The 20786-nt window shown below is 39.0% G+C and overlaps 1 protein-coding gene across 1 annotated transcript in view; it reads right to left on the reverse strand.

The window, feature by feature from the left end:
- Positions 1-20786, reverse strand: part of ZPLD1 (zona pellucida like domain containing 1) — a 41373-nt gene that overhangs the window by 5621 nt on the left and 14966 nt on the right. Inside the window, exons 3-7 of the mRNA XM_061629539.1 lie at positions 16015-16196; positions 15269-15341; positions 6339-6436; positions 2765-2845; positions 445-616 (exon numbers count right to left, since the gene is read on the reverse strand). Of these exons, the coding sequence (XP_061485523.1) occupies positions 445-616; positions 2765-2845; positions 6339-6436; positions 15269-15341; positions 16015-16196 (606 nt within the window). The remainder of the gene's footprint in view (positions 1-444; positions 617-2764; positions 2846-6338; positions 6437-15268; positions 15342-16014; positions 16197-20786) is intronic.

Below are 20786 nucleotides of genomic sequence, written 5' to 3' on the forward strand. Positions count from 1 at the left end.
ATTATATGTATTTTTTATCTGGAAGCCTTCATTCAGGTGATTCATAGCATATCTGTATTAAATATTCATATTCATTTTAATTGTATTTCTATTGCTTCTTTTACTTCTTATCTTGTATTTTATTGTTACAATTTGAATTCTATGGAATGCAAATTGTAATACTATAAAATACAATGTAAGAAATACAAGAAGCAATAGAAGTATAATTTTTAAAAATCATACAGCATCTTACACAGTCATTACAATTGCTACAACAGGCAGAAAAATCATTAAGTGGTCCAACCATCAGCAATTTTCAAGTAGTCCTTGGGGGGAAATGTTTGGGAACCACTGCATTATATGTCACTGAGGACAGTCAATGTTTGCATTGCTTGTCTTTACACAGTGCAAAACCTTCCAAGTTTAGCTCCAACTGCAGCATTACCAAAAGATTCCAAAACCTACAGGAGCAAGAAAGGGGCAGTCATCAGCTCTGCACAGCTTTGTCACACAATGAAGAAAAACTGTGGACATTTTCTGGTTCTTGTGCTTCACGAAGCGGAACACCTCAAAAGAAAACCGGCCCATCTGACTCTTGCCATTTTCAATGATAGTTGTCTGAGGGTCCTTGTCACAGCTGAAGGAAAAGATTGAAACAGGAGTTCCCAAGAGGGCAGAGTCTCAAAGAAAAAGAGTCAAGCACCATGAACACTACTAAATGCAGAAAAGGTGTCAGAAATCTTTGGCACTCCCCTGCGTGAGTGATGCAGCCACCCTTCCAGCCCCAGAAATGGACTGATTCTGGTCAATGCCTAGATGGGAGACAATCTGATAACCTTTGAACAGGGCTTTGAGTTTCATGATGGAAGGAGGATATCAACAAAATAGTAATGAAGTAAAAATAATAAAAATACCATTGCTCAGCTTTTGAATATCTTATTTTTAAAATTTGGATTTGTAGCCCATTTCATTATTTTAATGTACAATTTGCATATGATTTATCCCTGTCATATGAGACGATTTGCTTTGACATTGCACCTCAGATCAAAAGAAGACCTGTTCAATCACTCATCCTCATATTTCATTCCTTCCTGCTAACCTCAAGGTATCTGTAAAAACTTCCCTGTCAGTGTCTGTCTCTTGTCTGAGCAACAGGTTAAGCTTTCGGTCATGGCTTTTGATTCTAGCTCCTGTTCCTATTCTTCTTGTTACCCAGTTTTCCTGCCAAACTAGTCTCCTCTGGTACTTTTGGATACAGTCCTCTTGTTTGTACTACAAATTAGGACAGCTCTCTTGTTTCAGGCATAGCAGCAGATGTCAAGGACCAGAACTCAGATATAGAGGCGGACGACTCAAGCAACCATCTGGGCTCTGGGTGTGTGGAGGTGATAGACTCAAAGGATGCTTGTCATGGGCCCAACAGATGAAATAAAAGAGTACACCAAACCATTTATCTTCATTTGTTAAATTGGTGCCACGCACCTGCATGGCCAGCTCTGTATTAACATATGTGTGTGTTTTTCATATACAGTACCATTGACGACAGCAGTGTCCTTTCAACAAGCAACGTGTGCGAGTGATTTTGAGTGACCATGGATGCCAACGTGTTGTCTTAAATGATGAGGATAAATCATGTATCAGTGTCATGCAACAGGTTACAAATGCAATTTAAAAATAAGGTATTTAAATGTTAAACAAATGGGTGGGGTCCTGAACCTGCTCTTCACCTAGGGTACCATTTTCTCCAGACCATAATTCTATGTTAAAAGATCAAAGAAGCAAACGTGTATACATTTCACGATGCTAAATCATGTTTACTCAGAAATAATCCCAATGAGCCTTTTTCTGATAAATATGTTTAGTATTGCAGCCCTAAGTTTTTTCTTGTTTTTACTGTTCCATGAACTTTTTTTGTAAATGACTTAGAGCTTTTTTTTTACAATCGATGTATAAATTTTGTTAATAAATAAATAAAACTAGAGCTCTTTTAAATCCTAAGGATGATAGCCTCTCCACAGAACACATTCCTGTGAAAACAAGTCTTTAAGTTAGCTTTCTTGTTGTTTAACCGTGGTGGCTACCACTGAAAGTCATTCTGCATCTCAGTGATCTATGGGATATGACCTCATATTTAATTGCCTTTCCTGTATGAATCATCCCAATCACATGCAGCCTTTTCACACCATTATATATACATGCTACATGTGTCTAAATCAACATATGTAGTGAGTTAAATATTATTCTCTACCATGTGGATTGCCAGCATGGTGAATAGCTATTCTGAAACTACCACATCATATACATATTTCTTGGGATGTAAGTTTGATGACAATGTAACTCAGGAAGACTACAAATAACTAGTAAATGACATGGGGAGACCTTGGTGTAGCTTGGTCAACAGTATCACCCTACTGAGTGTGTCCCCCCCAACATAGTTGAGTCATCTGTGTGGGCTCCCATTTCACAGTAAACACATTTGGGACTATATTTTTAGTATATATTTACTGAAAGAGCCATGTAGACTTGGATGGCCTCAGCTGATAGCCACTAAATATAGCCACCATTTACATGAATATATTTGCATTGATTTCTTAGGGTTCACTTCTTCTGATAGGGTTTCTTATGGCTTGAGCCATTATCTATTTCACCACTGTAAGGTAACATTACACTTAAAAAAAAAAAAAAACAGAGCTTCCAAGTTTACTTCAAAAATAATCAATATATTTTATATTAATCCACCCTTACAGTGTTGTAGACAAAATGCTATATTGAGAAAAGCATCTACCTAAAGAAGAGATCATATCGCAGGTCATCATTTGGATTTCCATATGGAGTAGTATAACAGTAGTCCATCAAAACATTCCATCTGTGCAGTCAAAGATAATTAACTGTTAAAACATTTCTTGAGATTCAGTATATTCACATGTATTGAAAGTGCTGGCTGTTAACTTTAATATGTGCCATCGTCTTCTATTATTATTCAAAGGATGAATAAAATTGCAGTGCCTTTAGTGAAACAAATCATTTTTTTCTGCATTACTGATACTGCTGAACAATAGGTACAACTGATGCAAAGCTACAGGCTCACCGTAAATGGTATAGACAATATAGTCATGAAATGCTACTTGTCATTGATTTGCTCTCATTTCATACTTCATGAGATCATTTAGCCAGAATCTGTATTTCCTTCTTTTCTAATCTGAGGCTTCTGCATTTAGTGATCATTGAATAGTAATGTAAAATGGAGGAGGAAAAATCCAAAGCTTGTTTTACTGAGTGTAACTACCTGAGCAATCAGCAAGTCCTACCCACCCACCAGAAGTCACCTAAACTGCTTCATCTACAATATTCAGTGCTGGATGGCACGAGGAGTCCAACCCCACAATCTAAATCACTGGCCTAAGATCAAGTGGCCCAACCCAAGACATTTTACTGCCTAAGGTGAATGAACATATGGTGCCCCCTCCACAAGTCAATGTGCATAATACCTAAGGCTAACCAAGTTATTTTGGCACCTGAGACAGAAAAATCACACATTCACCTTTCCTGGGAAAACATAATCACAAACAGGTGAAATTGTTCTCTCTCCTGTTTAGTTGAATATGTTAACAGGGCTAATCTCCTTCAGTCCCATTTTTTCACTGAACACATCAACTCATAGACTATATTTCCTTCTTCCATACTCATCTCCTCTTAGGACCCCATTTGTATTATTATTATTATTATTTATTTATTAAATTTCTTAGACACCTACTACTAAAAATACCCTCAAGGCTACTTACAGTATAAAAGTACTATAAAATATATATTACTTATGTGCTGTACTTCCCAGTCGGATATACATAAGTTAAATCAACAATGAAGTACTCTGCAGCTTTTGCCTGTAGCTTGGGCATCCTGAGGAGACAGAGGCTGGCTCTCTTGAGCAGCCTCTCCTTGTGAAGAGAATAGAGGCAGTTCTCATCATTTAGACTACACATATATATACAGCTTAAAATTTGACGGCATTTTTCTTCTATCAAGTTTTGTAAAGAATATGAATACTGTATAAAATTGTTTTTCCTGTAAGAAAGAGTAAATACATTTCTATTCAGAAAAAGAGTGCACTTTTTTCTTTTTAAAAGAACAATTCCACACAGTTCTAGGTGAGACTGTTAAGAGACAGTAACATGTAAAGCTTTAAAGGCACAATCAGAGGAAAGCGACTTTTCAGGAAGCAAAGGAGCCTATCACATTGTGTTATTTTAGGTGGGACAGAATCATTGAAGAACCACTGTCATATTTTGTGGTAAGAGTTCCTGGAACAAGACAGAAATTGTTGGACTTTCCCCTACAGCAGGGGTCACCAACCTTATTGGATCACAGCACACGTACAGAATTTTGAGAAGGTGCTGTGGGTGCCAGTCACAAAATGGCTGTTATTAGGGTGTGGCATAACATACAATAGCTCCTGTGGAGATGCCACATCTAAAAGAGCAGAAAAAGAGATAGGACCACAAAAATTGTGTGCAAGCTGCCCTCATCAATGGTAGAGGACACTTACGTCAGTCACTACTGTTATAGCTAGCCTTGCTACTAGGGAAGGGATTGTGTGTGAATTCAGAGAAAAAAGGAGCTGCCCTTGTGCTTACTCTAGAAGCTACAACTGGTATAGATTTCAGCAGCTAGGATGCTAACTGGAGTACCCAGCTATGTATGAATCCCATTGCTAACACAATTGCACTGGCTGCCAATTAGCTACCAGGCCATGTTCAAGGTTTGATTGATGATGTATAAGGCTCAAAACAACCCAGGGCCAGGATACTTAGCTAGCTACCTACCCCATTATATATCTAGCTGAACCATAAGGTCTCCAGAGGAGGCTGTTCTAACAATTCCTTCATTAGCAAATTGTTGTTTAATGATTTCTCAAAAGCAGGCCTTCTCTGTGGTAGCACCAACCCTCTGGAACACCCTCCTTCTTGTAGTATGGGAGGTATCAAATGTGATGAGCTTGAAGCAAAAATTGAAAACTCATCAGTTTTGACAGGCTTCCCCAAAGTCTTGTGATTTTTTAAAAAAGTGTGCTGCTGTGTTTTTGCCTTGTTAGGATTTTATTGCATTATATAGTTTTGTTGTATTTTAGTTTCTGTCATATGACTGAATGTGTGTTATCCTTTGTAAAACACTCAGAGGACTGTTCTAACATTAAGCAGTGTATAACTATATGAAAGTATATGCCAGCAAAGCAGCTCCGCCTCTTATCCTATTTCACACATAGACTGTTTGGTAAGACTTCATCGCAATAATCACAACTCAGTATAGATTTTATAGTACTCTAGATATTCTTTATGCCATGTTCTTGTTGGGCTGGTGACCAGTAGGCATTACTGTCTCTAGTAGTTTTCCATGAAGCCTGCAAGTGTGAAGACATAACTGTGGTTAAGGGGGAGTTATGTCTATGCCCTGTCTGGGAACGGACGGCCAGGGCCGTTGCTATGGTAGCCATCTGATAGCGACTGGGAAAGTTCTAACGGAGTCTATGTGTTGTCTTCTTCTGAATTATGCCTCTGAGCTGAGAGGCTGTGTTTTTGTGTTTATCTATGGAGAGAGATGTACCAGAAGGGGGGTGACTGAAGAATCTCTACATGTATTTACTCTTAAGCCTCTGGCCTTAATGTCTTTCAATAAAGACTCTTAACATGCTCTGAAGAAGTTTCTTGCTCAACTTAACTCCAACGTAATGTATGCTGTTTCACACAACAACGCACACAGGCCAACAGTTCTGTCTCTAAGGTTCAAGGCAGAAAGCACCATTTCCTTATTGCTTGGAAATCATTATGGTAGGTTACTAGGGGCAGTATCCAAAACACATGTTCTGTTAGTGCAAGGATTTACACTTACACAACAGAACTTTCCCTCTTCTCCTCCCACACACCTTGCACCCTCCCAAAATCTTCTCCAGAGGGTTGGGGAACCCCTATAACTGACTTAGGGGGCACACAGGGGGAGGACAGGGGGAAAGTTCCATTGCACAATCGCAAATACTTGCACTAACAGAACATTGGATAAAAACCTAGGGTTCCTATTTCACAAATACTCCTGGAAAACCATGAAATCCATGTCCTCAGATCCTTCATACACTTGGACATAAGTGGAATGCAGAATGCCCCATGTTCGATTTCTGACATCTCCAGTTAAGGAATTAGAGGGGGGGAGAACGTGCCTGAGACCCTTGTGTGCTGCTTCCAAGAGAGATGGACAAATGGTCTGACTTAGTATAGGACAGCTTCATAGGTTCATATCTCCTTATATTCCAAGAATCTTGTGCAGAAGAGTGTCTAGGGACATAGGTTATGTTAAGAAGAAAAAAAACATACCTGCCATCAAGATTTGTTGCTCTCACAGCTGCAAAAACTTTTGTTTTCAAAGGTAATCCTGTACTAGGGATAATCAGCTGCTGGCTGTAGGTAGAGTCCTAGAAAAACAAAGAGTATAGTATAGTATAGTATAGTATAGTATAGTATAGTATAGTATAGTATAGTATAGTATAGTATAGTATAGTATAGTATAGTATAGTATAGTATAGGCAAGATGATCCCATGTAATACAGGAAGCACTTGCAGTCAGTTGGTGAGGCAATCAAAGTCAAGATTTAGTCTACAAGAAATAGAACATTCCTAACAGGAAAAAAAATAAAGCAACAAACAATAAAGTAGTTTGCAATCCTCTTCAAAAGCTTTGCTTCAAGGCAGATATCCTGAAATCCTCACTGCACTGCTGAATATTGGCAGCAAACACAGATGTGGGAGCCCAGGCTATCACTTCTCCCTCCACAGTGGGGCCCCTTTGCAGGAAAGAAGTATTGGTGGAGTGTGTTTTACCCATTCTTCCCTTGCACCACTCTCCTCCTGCAATGCTCCCCCAGACTCTTTCCCCCACTTTTTGTTTTCTTTTCCCCACTGGGAACAAAGTGGCTCAAAGGGGTATACTGGGAAAAAAGAGTAGACAGAGGAAGCAAAACAACCCTGGCTGTCTACATCTCTTCTGCAGATTGGCTCCCTGTAGCCTGGATTCCCTAGATTTGCCACTAAATGCTTAGTATGGCACTGATGCACTGGGTGCAGTCAACCAGAAATGATCTCCTTCATTGGGATCATTTAAATATGAGTGAGACTTGTGCATGAGGATAGCTTCACTTTTTGCTGCTTCACTTTATGTATCAGGAACCACATAAAACTGGACCAGCACTGAGACATAATTCAACATGACCAAATGCACTTACAGTGAACTGTGCTTAATAACGCTGTAGATTACAGGAGGGAAAGGATGTCAGTATATATTGAGATCATATCTAATGAAAAGATATGTGGCAACTGCAAGCAGTGCCAGACAATTTGCAAAGGAACTAAATCAAATACTAACCAAGATATGTGAACAGAAAAACAAAATCATTAAATGTGTCACATAGAATCTATAAACCAAGTGGCAGACCACATTAACATGGAAATAATCCCTCTATTCACTTTAGCAGTAGATTTAAGGGGGGAAATCTGCCAGAGACATCTGCTTAATATTAGAAGGATGATACCACAATCTTTCAGGTGATCGTGTTGTTGCTGTTGTTGTTGTTATAGAAAAAAAAATTATTAGTCATTTTCCTTGCAAAGCAACCCAAAGAGACTTAACAACAATAAGATTAAAACCAGTTATAACAAACACATTAAAACAACAACCTAAAAGCAGACAGTAACTTTAATCCTATTATTCCTTCTTTTGCAGATATCCAAAATAATTTCCACAGAACTCACTGTCATTGCCACTAGCTAAGATTAAAAAGGAAGCCTAAGAGAAATGGATGCTAAGATCCCATTGAAAAGTACGTATTTATTACACTTACATGTCTACACAGAAGTAATCCCCGCAAAGTAAAAAGAGGCACAGCCAAGTAGCTGTGTATAGCAGGGGTGACCAACCTGTGGCCTTCCAGATGTTGTCAGACTACAACTCACATCAGCCCCAGCCAGCATGGCTAATGGCCAGGGATTATGGGATCTGGAGTCCAATAACATCAACTACCGTGACATAGACTGGTTACATATGTGTTCCAGTCATGACAAATTAAAATTTCTAGATAGCCCAAACGACTGTGCAGTTGGTCATGGAACCAACCAGAGGGATGGCAACCCTGGACTTAATCTTAAGTGGCGCCCAAGGCGTGGTGCAAGATGTAAGTGTTGTTGAACCAAATGGGAGCAGCGATCATAGAGCTATTAAATTAAACATACATGTAAATGGCCAATTGCCAAGAAAATCCAACAAGATCACATTTGACTTCAAAAGAGCAAATTTACCAAAAATGAGGGGATTGTTATAAAGGAAGTTGAACAGAGTCAAGAAGGTCAAATAACTTCAAAATGCTTGGGAATTGTTTAAAAACACAATATTAGAAGCTCAACTGTAGACTGAAAATCAGGAAAGGTACCACCAGGGCCAAGAGGATGCCAGCGTGGACGAGCAGAGTCAAAGAAGCTATTAAAGGCAAGAAGGCCTTCCTTCAAAAAATGGAAGTCTTGTTCGAATGAAGAAAATAAAAAGGAACACAAACTCTGGCAAAAGAAATGCAAAAAGACAATAGGGAATGCTAAAAAAGGAATTTGAGGAGCACATTGCTAAAAGCATAAAAACCAACAAAAAATTATTTAAATATATTCAAAGCAGGAGACCATCTAGGGAGGCAATTGGACCTTTGAGGACAAGTGAGTCAAAGCTGTGCCAAAGCAGGATAAGGAGATTGCAGTGAAGCTAAATAATTCTTGGCATCTGTCTTCACAGTACAGGATACAGGGCAGAAAGGGAGTCTGAGGAACTGAGGCAGATAGTGGTGATGGGAGATGAAGTTCTATGCTTAAAAGATAAAATGAAAACTGAGAAATCACCGGGTCTAGATGGCATCCACCCAAGAGTTCTCAAAGAACTCAAATGTGAAATAGCTGGTCTTCTAACAAAACATGTAACGTGTCCCTCAGATCTGTTTCCATACCTCAGGACTGGAAAGTGGCCAATGTAACACCAATCTTTAAAAAGGGATTGTGGGGAGATCCTGGAAATTAAAGGCCAGTTAGCTTAACATCTGTCCTGGGAAAACTGATAGAAAGTATTGTTAAAAATAAAATAACCAAGCATATAGAAGAACAAGCCTTGCTGAAGCAGAACCAGCATGGTTTCTGCAAACATAGGTCTTGTCCCACCAGCCTATTGGAGTTCTGTGAGAATGTCAGCTAGCATATAGAGAGAGGTGATCCAGTTAACATGGTATACTTGGACTTCAAAAAGCTTTTGACAAGGCACCATACCAAAGACTCCTGAGTAAGCTTAGCATACATAGAATAAGAGGGGAAGTCCTCTTGTGGTTCAGGAACTGGATAAGTAGCAGGAGCAGAAAGTAGTAATAAATGGACAGCTCTCCCAACGGCAGGATGTAGAAAGTGGAGTCCCCCAAAAATTGGTATTGGGCCCTGTGCTTTTTAATTTATTCATAAATGATATAGACTTAGGGGTGAGCAGGGAGGTGGCCAAGTTTGCTAATGACAGTAAATTGCTCAGTTTGTTAAAACAAAAAGAGATTGTGAAGAGCTCAAAAAGGACTCTCCAGACAGTGAATGGGTGGTAAAATGGCAAATGCAATTTAATGTGAGCAAGTGTAAAGTGATGCATGTCAGGGGGAAAAAAATCCACATGTACACTCATGGGGTCTGAACTGTCAGTGACTGACCAGGAATGAGACCTTGGGTTCGTCATGGATAGCTCGATGAAGATGTCGACTCCATGTGCAGCGGCTGTGAAAAAGGCAAATTCCATGCTAGGGATCATTAGGAAAGTTGTTGAAAATAAAACTGGTGATATCATAATGCCATTATACAAATATATGCTGCAAGCACAGTTGGAATACCGTGTATTCCACCTCACCTCAAAAAGGATAGTATAAAGTTGGAAAAGTTAAAAGAAAAAGGCAACCAAGATGATCAAGGGGATGGAATGACTCCCCTATAAGGAAAGTTTTTCTCCCTCTCTCATAACACTAGAACTCGTGGACATCCAATGAAGCTGAATGCTGGAAGATTCAGGACAGATAAAAGACAGTACTTTTTCACACAGCACATAGTTAGGCTATGAAGGTCGCTCCCAGAGGAGGCAGTGATGGCCACCAACTTGGATGGCTTTAGAAAAGGATTAGACAGATTCATAGAGGATAATGGCATCAAAGCCTACTAGTCATGATGGCAATGCTCTGCCTCCACAGTTGGAGGCAGCATGCCTCTGAATATCAGTTGCTAGGAACTGCAAGTGGGGGGAAAGTGCTCTTGTGCTCAAGTCCTCCTTGGCTGGCCACTGGGAGAACAGGATGCTGAACTAGATGGGCCCCTGGCCTGATCCAGCAGGCTCTTTTTATGTTCTTACGTTAACATCTGGAGAACCACAGATTCCCCACCATTGGTGGATAAGACTGCAGTCTTGGGTTGAAATCTTAGGCACATTTACATACAAGTGGTGGGACATATTCTCAAGTACTCATACATAGGATCATGCTGATAGTCCCATCAGAAACATATTGATTCATATGGCAAAGCTGCATTTATATTGCTTTGACTGCAAGATCCTAAAGTGAATATTTTTATAGCAATTCATTGAATGCTACAGGTGGGTATTACATTGAACTATCAGGACAGCTGTTTATATTGAAATATATGTGTAAACCTGTGTCTTCCTTCTGAGATCAATAAAGTTTCTTGGAAGAAGTAGACTTCAGGGAGAAAAAACATATGGACAGATCTAGACATTGTAAATAGCCTCTATGTTTGAAGATTACTATACCCAGTAAGGGAGGCAATTGCGGTCCCATCAACAGGAGAAACCTATTGACTGATGCTTTAGGATAGGGCCTTCTCAGCAAGAGGTTTAGTTGTCAACCTCAGTACTGAGCCTCCGACAGTGTCTTAAGACACATTTCTTCAGGTATGCCTTTGGGAGAGTGATGCTGTTCTAGGTCAGACAAGCTGGTGCTGCCTTTGTTTGCATTAAGGTGATAGTTGAATGAAGTGTTAACTATGGTTTTATTGACTTTATTGTCTTAATTATAGTTTTGCTACTCTGCCCTAAAATTCTTACTGGTGAAGAGTGATTACCAAATTAAACAAACAAACAAATAAATGTTTTTTTCTTATATTAACCAGAACTCCTCTTAAGGAGAGGCATGATTTAATGTTCTAAGATAGCCTTTCCCAACTAGTGGGCCACCAGATGTTGTTGGACCACAATTCCCATCTTTCCTGACCATTGGCAATGCTGGCTGAGGCTGATGGGAGTTGTGGTCCAACAACATCTGGTGGCCCACTAGTTAGGAAAAGCAGTTCTAAGATAACTCTACTTCATATATTCAGTTGTAGTAGGCTTTTCTGCCTCTGCTTTATTTCCTGTATGTTTGATTCAGATTATGATCAAACATTGTTGTGTAAAAATGGTCAAGTGTTCATTAAAGACCATAAATAATAATGGCACTTGCATTATTTAAACCGTTAATGATATGTTAGCAAAAAGCTATGGATAATGAAGTTAATTAAACAACATTTTTATCACTTTTTTGCCAGACTGTACCCTTATCTACAAGTATGACAATGGTGAAGAATTGTACCTCAATTCATTATGCAAACATAGCATAGTTTGACTTGAGTATATTAAATTTTAAATGGATGGAAATGAATATGCTTCATATTCATACTTAATTAGCTGCTCTCCTCCCAGAGCAAGGGCTTGACCCTAACAAAATCCTTACTCGTGAGCACATCTTGTTCAGCAAATAGTCTCAATAAAGCCAATGGCGGACTTAATGCATATGTATGCATTCAGTGGGAATCCCAACAGGAAGAAGAACAAATAATCTAATAATCCAATGTTGTAACCATCTGCTGGAGCAGCAGGTTGTATACATTCAGTGGGAATCCTAGCACATGTTTATACGTTTCCAACTTTCAGAGTAAAGACAGATTCTAAAATTGATGGAGGTTGTTTATCAGTTCCATCATTGCCCTGTTTAAAATGTAATTTTTACCTGTCCTCAGACAGCTTGGGGATGGGGGTGATTGTGCAGGTTTTCAGTGTGGTTCACGTTGAGCTGAAGGAAAGACAGATGTGCTGACACCTACTAGCATGTACCCATCACATCACAACCACACATCCTCTTTGAAGCATTTTTTTAAAAAAATTAAAAAATTAAACTTGTGAATTTATTTTAAGTGATGGAAGATGTATTTTCAAAGGTGACAGCCCACCAGGTGCAAAAGCCATGGATCAACAGCAAGACTGATGACTGACACACCTCTTTGGCATGGGCAGTAACTCACCAATCTAGCTTGCCTGAATGTATTTCTGTAACAAAAGCTGGCTTCACATAATGGCTGAAGAGCCTCCTGAGACCATCCGGAGACAGCTAAACCTTTTTTTCACTCTAAGATTTTATTTACAGGGTCAATATACTGGATGACTGCATAAGCATCCCAATTGTGAAAATTGTAAAATGAAATGTTTATTGGGCAATATTGGAATGTTAATTGGCTTCACAGGACATATTTTCATGTGTTCCAATAAGAACAGTTCGAATGAGTTCTTCTGAAGCTAAATCCTCCATACCCAAATGGCAGGGTTTCTTGTCCTTAAAGTTTTATGGAACTTTCTGCTTTCTCTACTTGGTTTTGAAAAAAGTAGTATTTTTAAAAGTGGAAGTAAAGTCATCTTAAATCTAACCTATCTCTGAATGGTCAGATAGCAAAACTTACTTTCAAACAGGATATTCATTTAAATGTAGTTGGAAATACTCTGCTATGATATTTATAGTTCATTCATTACACTCCAAGTCTAAAGAACTGACTTTTAAATCATCCGCATAAATTATGATCCAGGTCCATGATGACATGAATAATAATCCAAAAAAAATGAATTTGTAATTTACTAAAATGCTGCCTGAGAGATGGAAAGCTGATATTTAAATCAGGCATTTGAATGGATGAATAACAATTTTAATCAACCCAAAAATAACAGTTGAAAGATAAGTGTTGCTGTTATAAATAAAAGCCAGGGGAAGTCTTTTACATTTCCCTCGCAATGTCCCTGTTTATGCAATACAAGTTTACACAATTACATATATTCAAATCTGATTATCATGCTAATAAGAAAAAACACACACATCAGCAATCAAGAGGAGCTGTTAGCGCACCCAATGTCCAAAGGAACCACAAAAAAACAGCATTAGCATTGGTCTGTAGCAATAGACCTTATATGTTCTTATATGCTTATATGTTCTACATCAGTAGTTGCTAGTTATATTTCACACCATGTCATTGGCTTAGACATGATTAGGGTGATTGGAATAAGCACTTCCTTATGAGATGGAAGGTACCAGTAGAGATGTGTGTGTGGACCAGCTTGGGTCCACTCCTGGCACAAGGCACCAGTTGAACTATTCTTGTTAGAGCTCATGTAAATAATAAGTTAAAGGCAATTGTCCAATAAAATGGACTCCTTCCTCCTGTTGGTTTCAATTTTGTAAATTTAAGACTGTAGGCACTTTCAGAGCAAGGACTTGTCTATATTGCTGTATATCTGTCTAAGGCTGCAATCCTACACAGACTTTCCTGAGTGCAAGACCCATTGCACATCCACCGAAATTGCTTCTCAGTAAATATGCATCAGATTGTGCTAAAAGGTGCCATGTAGATTGATGATGTGGTATAAATAATAAATGGCCGTTATAAATTGTAATTAACTTTCCATGTTAAAGTTTTTACTCTCAGGTTGTAAGGAATCAAATATTGGGATTTTTAAATATTTGATTCACCTCAGTGAACCAGAGTTTGGAAAACCTGCAACAGCAAAGATTCCTGGGAAACAGCCTCTCTGTGACCCCTGAGAACATATCGTGAAAGCCTGAGGGTATAGACTTCCTGTCTACTATGGAAATTTGGGGAATGTTGCCCAGGAAGAATCAGGTGCTCCTTTCAAACAAAGAAACGGTTTTACATAAGGATTAGGATGATTCGTAACCTTGAGGAATCATCAGAAACCTACAGCAGGGAGATCACACCTGTTATCTGGGAACTTATCAGGAAATGTGTTGGTTCACATCCTCCCGGTCACATTTACATTGGAGTCAGTTTAGTGAGAAAAAGGTATAAAACATGAGGGGTTGGGAAGGGTCAGGAGTTCCTCTTCTGGAGGGATCCAACAGCTGCTTTTCTTATCAATGCACCCTAGCATCTTTGGGACAATTGCAGAGCTTCTAAGCTAAGAATCTGGGTGAGAACTTTCAAATCTAGCACTGGTTACAAAGGGTAGAGCTTTGGGTCATTGGGCTAGATACAAAAGTCTCTCTCTCAGCCTTAGTCTTGCAGCAACTCTCCGGGAAAGGTATATGCAACTTCTGGGCCTTTTTCTTTCCTTTTTCTTTGTGTGGGTGAGCTTAATGTGAAAGTGTTCATAGGGTTAGTCTCTTTACTTTAGTCTATCCAATGTTGCTGAATGAATGAATAATAGTTAGAAAGCTGCTCATTGTTAACTGTAATTGTAAACTGCAATATTTTCCTTGTTTCTTCTCTTAATAAAACCACTCTTTATTTTACTTTCAGTGTGTGTGTCATTGGGTTAAGGGTAAATTTATACATGCTCTGGGGGTGATGTGCGAGTAACTCTAGCCAAAGATCCTGCTGCTCTCAATAGGGGAACTTGCATTTCTAGTGAGCTCTTCTCATGAGGAAGTTCAAGGTCCATTCATAACAAGGTCTGCTCTTACAAGTCACTCCTGTAGCATGGTTGAGGTTGGACTAAATGAACTGAATTTAGTTCCCATGAAGATCCATGTCAACTAATTCATGTTTTCAATGAGACCTAAGCAGTTATCTTAGTCTGGATCCAACCCGTCACTCTCTCTATTTCCAGTTTCAGGCTGTGAGTGCCATTGCATTTGTAGCCAAATTAGTACCACCCATACACAAGAGGAAGGCATCAGCAGGTATGGGGGAATTGCATGGTTTGGAAACCCAAAGTTTGGGGGAAACCCCAAAATGTCATGTGAGGACTGAGCATGCTCAGTGGGCATGCTGGCTGACTATTTGGGATGGGATGAGATGAAAAACCAGAGGGAGGGGAAATGGAATAGAGAGGCTGGTTCTACTTATAGCATTCTAAGGGCAGTCACAGCAGGCTCATTAGCAGAGAAAATGCTGCCATGTTTAAGAAGCTTCTACCTTTCTGTACTTACATTATAAAGGAGCAAATTCAACGTGCTAATAAATGTACCATTGTTCTCTCTTACGGATATAGCAGCTGATGACCTAAAATAGATTTAGAAAGGAAAAAAATATTGATGGAGTTCCATATCACCATTAAGTCAGTTTTTGAGACTCAGAGAAAGAGCATTTTTAAATTAATCAAAATTTGTTGTGGAAGCTCTGACAGAGCTTTGAAGCAATGGACATTGCTAAAACAACGGACCAGGCAAACAATCAGCTAAGAAGCAAATTGATGAAAGAACGTCTCGTTATGTACAATGGCTGTTCATTAGAAACAGCATCTGCTTGTGCTACGTATACTAATATATTGTTGTGCAAAAAGAATTCAAAGTAAATCTTTTTTTGCTTCCATTCAACTATTACTCTGACTTTAAGAGGAATTTTGGAAGCAACTTTCTTCATAAAAGTTAGCAGTGAAGCTTCACTGCTAAACTAATTCTATGCAAACCAGATCATTTGAATCACTTTCCTTCTTTATTATTCTCCTTCTTTACAGCCTCTTCCTTTGTCCATCTCTCTTGTTCCCTTTCACTCTTCTTAAATTTGATGTAGATTTTATCTACAGAGGGGGAAGTGACCAGCATCCACAGATTTAGCTTGTGGAATCACACGCAGAAAGAGCTCCAAGCAGCTACATCATAATAGTAAACATGACACAGGGACCTTTTGATGCACATAACAATCATTTCTTTCAATATAAATGTTATATACTTACGAAGCAAGTTGTGTATTATTGACCAGATATTCCAAGGGATAGCTGCAACTAAATTTATACAGGAGTCCTGGTAAATAGCTGATGATGGTAGGCGGATCTGGGGTGTCTATATATCCTGAAACATTACCTATATGGACTGTTGAAACATTGCCATAGGCATTAATTCCTGGAACTGAGGTCACCTAGTTGGATAAGGTAAGAAAACCAACATTACTGGGGGAAAGCTGATAAAGAAAGTTTATTTATTTATTTATTGCACTTGTATACCGCCCCATAGCCGAAGCTCTCTGGGCGGTTTACAGCAATCAAAAACATTAAAACAAATATACAATTTAAAACACAATTTTAAAATTTAAAACAATATAAAAACAATTTAAAACACATGCTAAAATGCCTGGGAATCATTCCATAATTTGGGGGCAACCACTGAGAAGGCTCTCTCCCTTGTTGCCACCCTCCGAGCTTCCCTTGGAGTAGGCACCCAGAGGAGGGCCTTTGATCTTGAACGTAGTGTAATGAAGACATGGATATTAAAGCTTATAAAGAAAGATAATGAAGATATGGATATTAAAGTTTTAAAATTAGAGCATAATGTAAATTATTTAATGCACAAACCACAAATTCTGCTTAAGAACACAAGAGCCCTGCTGGATCAGATGGTCCATCAAGTCCAACATTCTGTTTCCACAGTGGAAAACCATGGGAAGCCCACAAGCAGGACCTGAGTGCAATAGCACTCTCTCCACTTGTAATTCCCAGCACCTGGTATTGAGAGGCATACTGCCTCCAACAGTGAAGTGAGAACACAGCCATAATGACTAGTCACTGTTGATAGCCTTATCCTCCATGAAACTCTAGGTAACTTTACAACTAATTCAATGTCAGATCCTCCCATTTTTCTGCCTCACTGCACTTGTTTAAGCATTTCCTTGCAACCATGACAGATACAAATGGGAGCAATAGATATCTATCATTTCTGTCAAAGATATCAAATTCCATTACTTAGTGCACAGTCTTAGTCCAATCTGTTAGCCTTTTCTGACTTAAGTGCGGTTGAATTCCCAACCACACACAGTTTCACAGAACCATTTGTCCCCCATGAAACTGGGGGCAATATTCAGCAACTGGTGGGGATGGCATATTCTCTGAATTTGAAAGAAGGGGTCTTACATTTAATTATGAAGTGGCTGAGAGATTTTCTTTTGTTAACCAAAGGCCACAATGGGGGCAGCCATATTTCCCCCCAAAAAATGTTCCTAAGAATGACACTACATAATAACATAGTGCCATTGCCAGAGGTATTCTGCCTTAGGACCGTGACTGGACTGCTGAGGGTATGTTTTCAGTACCTAATAGTTTCCTTTCTTTTACCTTTACAGGAGTTACTATTTTTGAAGTGCTTGTTAGATCACTTTCTTGTTCAGTTTATATTGTTTGAAGAAGACCTTGTTGAAACGTGTTTGGTCATATTTTTTAACCTGCTTTTATTGTTCAAGTTTCATCAAGCAACACTGTATATATTAGGTTTATTATTTTGTTATCATATATATTATTTTATGTTATTTTTTTCAGATTTCATTACTAGTTTCATTATACATATTTGTCTCTGTTTAGTTTTCTGAGATTTTGGTATTTATATTTGCATAGAGTTTGTTTTTAATTTCTTTGTTAATTTATCATAAAACATCTGTATATATTATTCAAGGCAGTTTGCAAGAGCCTTTTTTGTTCCCAATCTCTATTTTTATGTTTCTGATTTGTTGGGACTTATTTCTTTGTTTGTTTTGTCTAGACTGCTGAGAGGAACCAAACTGCCACTTGAAGCAGCAGTAAGACTTTTGTTTTGGCAGGATTACAGAGAGAGAGAACAACCAATCTCTGTGTGATGTAGAGTGTTGGACTAGCACATGTAAGACCAGAGTTCAAATCCACACTCAGACATGACGCTCACTGGGTGACCTTGGACCAATGATCAACTCTCAGCCTAATGTGCTGCACAGGGTTGTTCTGAAGATAATATGGAGAGGTGGAGAGCCACTTTGAGCTCCAAAGAGAAAAGATGGGAGATAAATGCAATAACAAATGATAATAAAACTCTCGGCCACCTCATATTTAAAGAAATACTTAGAATTTACCTCTTCTGTCCTCCCTGAATATTAATTCAGTCTTCAGGGTGTGTTCATCCCACGCATCTAAAAAACTTGTGACAATTTCTGAGCTCAGAAAATGTCTTCCCTGTTAGAAGTCTCCTTAACTTTATTTAATTATCTTAATTATCTAATTATAATTGTTGAAAACTTTGCAATGCACATCCAGAGTACTGGTGAAATGGATGACAATATATTGAAATGAAATGACTTTTTAAAGTATGTTGCCACATGTAAATAGAAGAATTGCTGTTCCACAGGAAAGTTTGCCCATGTAAATTCAACAGTGCATTTCAGTCTGAAAAGAAAATGGGCAATTGTATTTCTGGAATTTTAATACAACAAATAAACAATTAATTTAGTGTTTGACACCTTTTGTCTTTGAAAGACAATCTTCAGGATTTTAAACCGTGAAACTGTGGTTTAAGAAAAATCCAAAATAATACAGGAATCCAGGAGGGAATTAGAACATTTTTAATGCAGAGCCAGTGTGGTGTAGTGGTTAAGGTGTTGGACTACGACCTGGGAGACCAGGGTTATATTTTAATGCAGGAAGAGTGTGATCATGGCATGACAAACTGCATGTGTCAGCATAAAGTTTCTTGTAAACTACTTAGGTTTGTTTTTTTGTTTTTTTACAGTTAAGTGGTAGGTAAATTCTGCTAAATAAATAAAGTATGTAGGAGGAACAGATGCAGATGCTGTCCCTGCCACTAACAACATGTGCCAGGCCTTTCCACCCCAACCTTCTCATGTTGAACAGGAAGGTCCAAAGGGGGCTTCTAAGTGTGTTTGGTTGGCTTGGTTACAAGCCTCTTTGTGTCTGAGAACCCAGATACCACAGAGTTCTTGATCATGGAAAGGCCTCTAAACGTGTTTAACTGCACACACATCAAAACCCTCTTCAGTGCTTGGATTGCAGGGTGGGTGGACATAGGCAGTGGAGGCTGGTCCATTAGGGCAAGTGGGGCACTGCTCCACTAACCTCAGTCTACCCCCAGCCAACCTCCACCTCCCTGCGTCCCTGTCTTCTTACTCACAATGAGTCTAAGGGGTGGGAGTGGCTGTCAGCCTTCTTCTCCTTAGTCTCAGTGTTGCCCTTGTAGAACTCAGCTTGGGAGGAGGTTGGGACAAAACTAGAATGAGTTGGCTCTGCCTGTCAATGGCTTTGGCTTCACTTACTAATGATCTCCCTGTCTTCCAATGGGCACCAGCCACCCCTAGAGATAGGGATATTTGGGTCGGGATCATCACATGCATAACCACTCCCCCCCATACTTTATGACCACACACAGTCAAGGATGCATAAATAGGACTAACATCTATTCAGTAACTGTCCCAATTGAATATGTCTAGCACTTTCATTATCAAGGTACTTGTAGCAAGGACTCTGCCCATAAGGTACAGGTTGGACTCTGCCCACTGAAGCAGCCCATACCATCCCAACTGCTGTGAATTACTGCTGACTCTTATTGGTCGAGAGCAGACATAGTCACCATGTCTGCTCTTTATACAAGGTTGAAACCAAAGATAGTCAAGATATGCTTGCACAGAAGAAAATAAATGGTGTGACCCAGTCCTCAGTCTGGTACATTAGCCCTTTACTGTGACATCCAAGTGTCAGAATATTTACATACACAAATAGAATGTTCATTTCAATTAGCTTTCTTAGAAGTCACCCCAGTTTTATCTCTTCTGCAGTTAACTTGAACTAGGGATGGGGGAGAAATTTAATCTCACGGGCATTTAAAGCCAAATATACCAAATTTGCATTTCCTGAATATGCAAACCAAAACCCAACTATCCTTTGGAATTTGCACTTATCTGAATCCAGTTCTCCAACCAAACACTGTTCACAGAAATGTTTATATTTGAGGAAACTGTGCATAAAAATAATATGTTAGTGAAAATAACATACAAAATGCATTACAATAAATTACTTGCAAAAATGCATCAAAATGGCCTATACAAAAAGTTTTATGAAGATAAATTCACACTAAAATGCTGAAGAGTTTTCATGAGTTTTTTTTCTTTAAAAAATCACATATTGTTGCAGAAATGTGGAGACCTGAATTTAAGATTGGAAAAATATGAAACAGCGAGAACCAAAATGGACAGATCTTTCTATCACTAACTTCAACCCCCAGAGGGTTTGACCTTGTACTCTTGTCCACTTGATGTTATATTATTAAAAAACACTGAAATTCCTAGAATTCTTTGGCCAGCTAAGGAATCAAGAACTCATTGGGTTGGATCCTATCTAGACCTCTGCTAATAGGAGGACTCTTTCCATTCATGGAGGAAACTGGAATCCAGTAAAGATTCCCACTGGAATATAAGGGCAGGGCAGCATTTAACAATCTCCCCTTTCTCCTGCACCACATCTCATGCTGCTCCATAGGGTCCCCCAGTTCTCCAAAGCAGATTTTCAAGGAACAAATAGGCTGCAAGGAGAAGGGGAGATCGACAAAAATCTTTCTGCTGTCCGGTCTATCCCATGAGCAGAACTCTGCTCACATGATGTTCCAGTCAGCAGAAGCTTAGTAGGATCAATGTCATGGGCTGCAATCCTCTGAGCACTTTTACTAGAACATTCCTCCTGATTTCAAAGAATGGTTGCGGGCC

The sequence above is a fragment of the Rhineura floridana genome, chromosome 5 (genome assembly GCF_030035675.1).
Source record: "Rhineura floridana isolate rRhiFlo1 chromosome 5, rRhiFlo1.hap2, whole genome shotgun sequence".
In the NCBI taxonomy this organism is placed as follows: domain Eukaryota; kingdom Metazoa; phylum Chordata; class Lepidosauria; order Squamata; family Rhineuridae; genus Rhineura; species Rhineura floridana.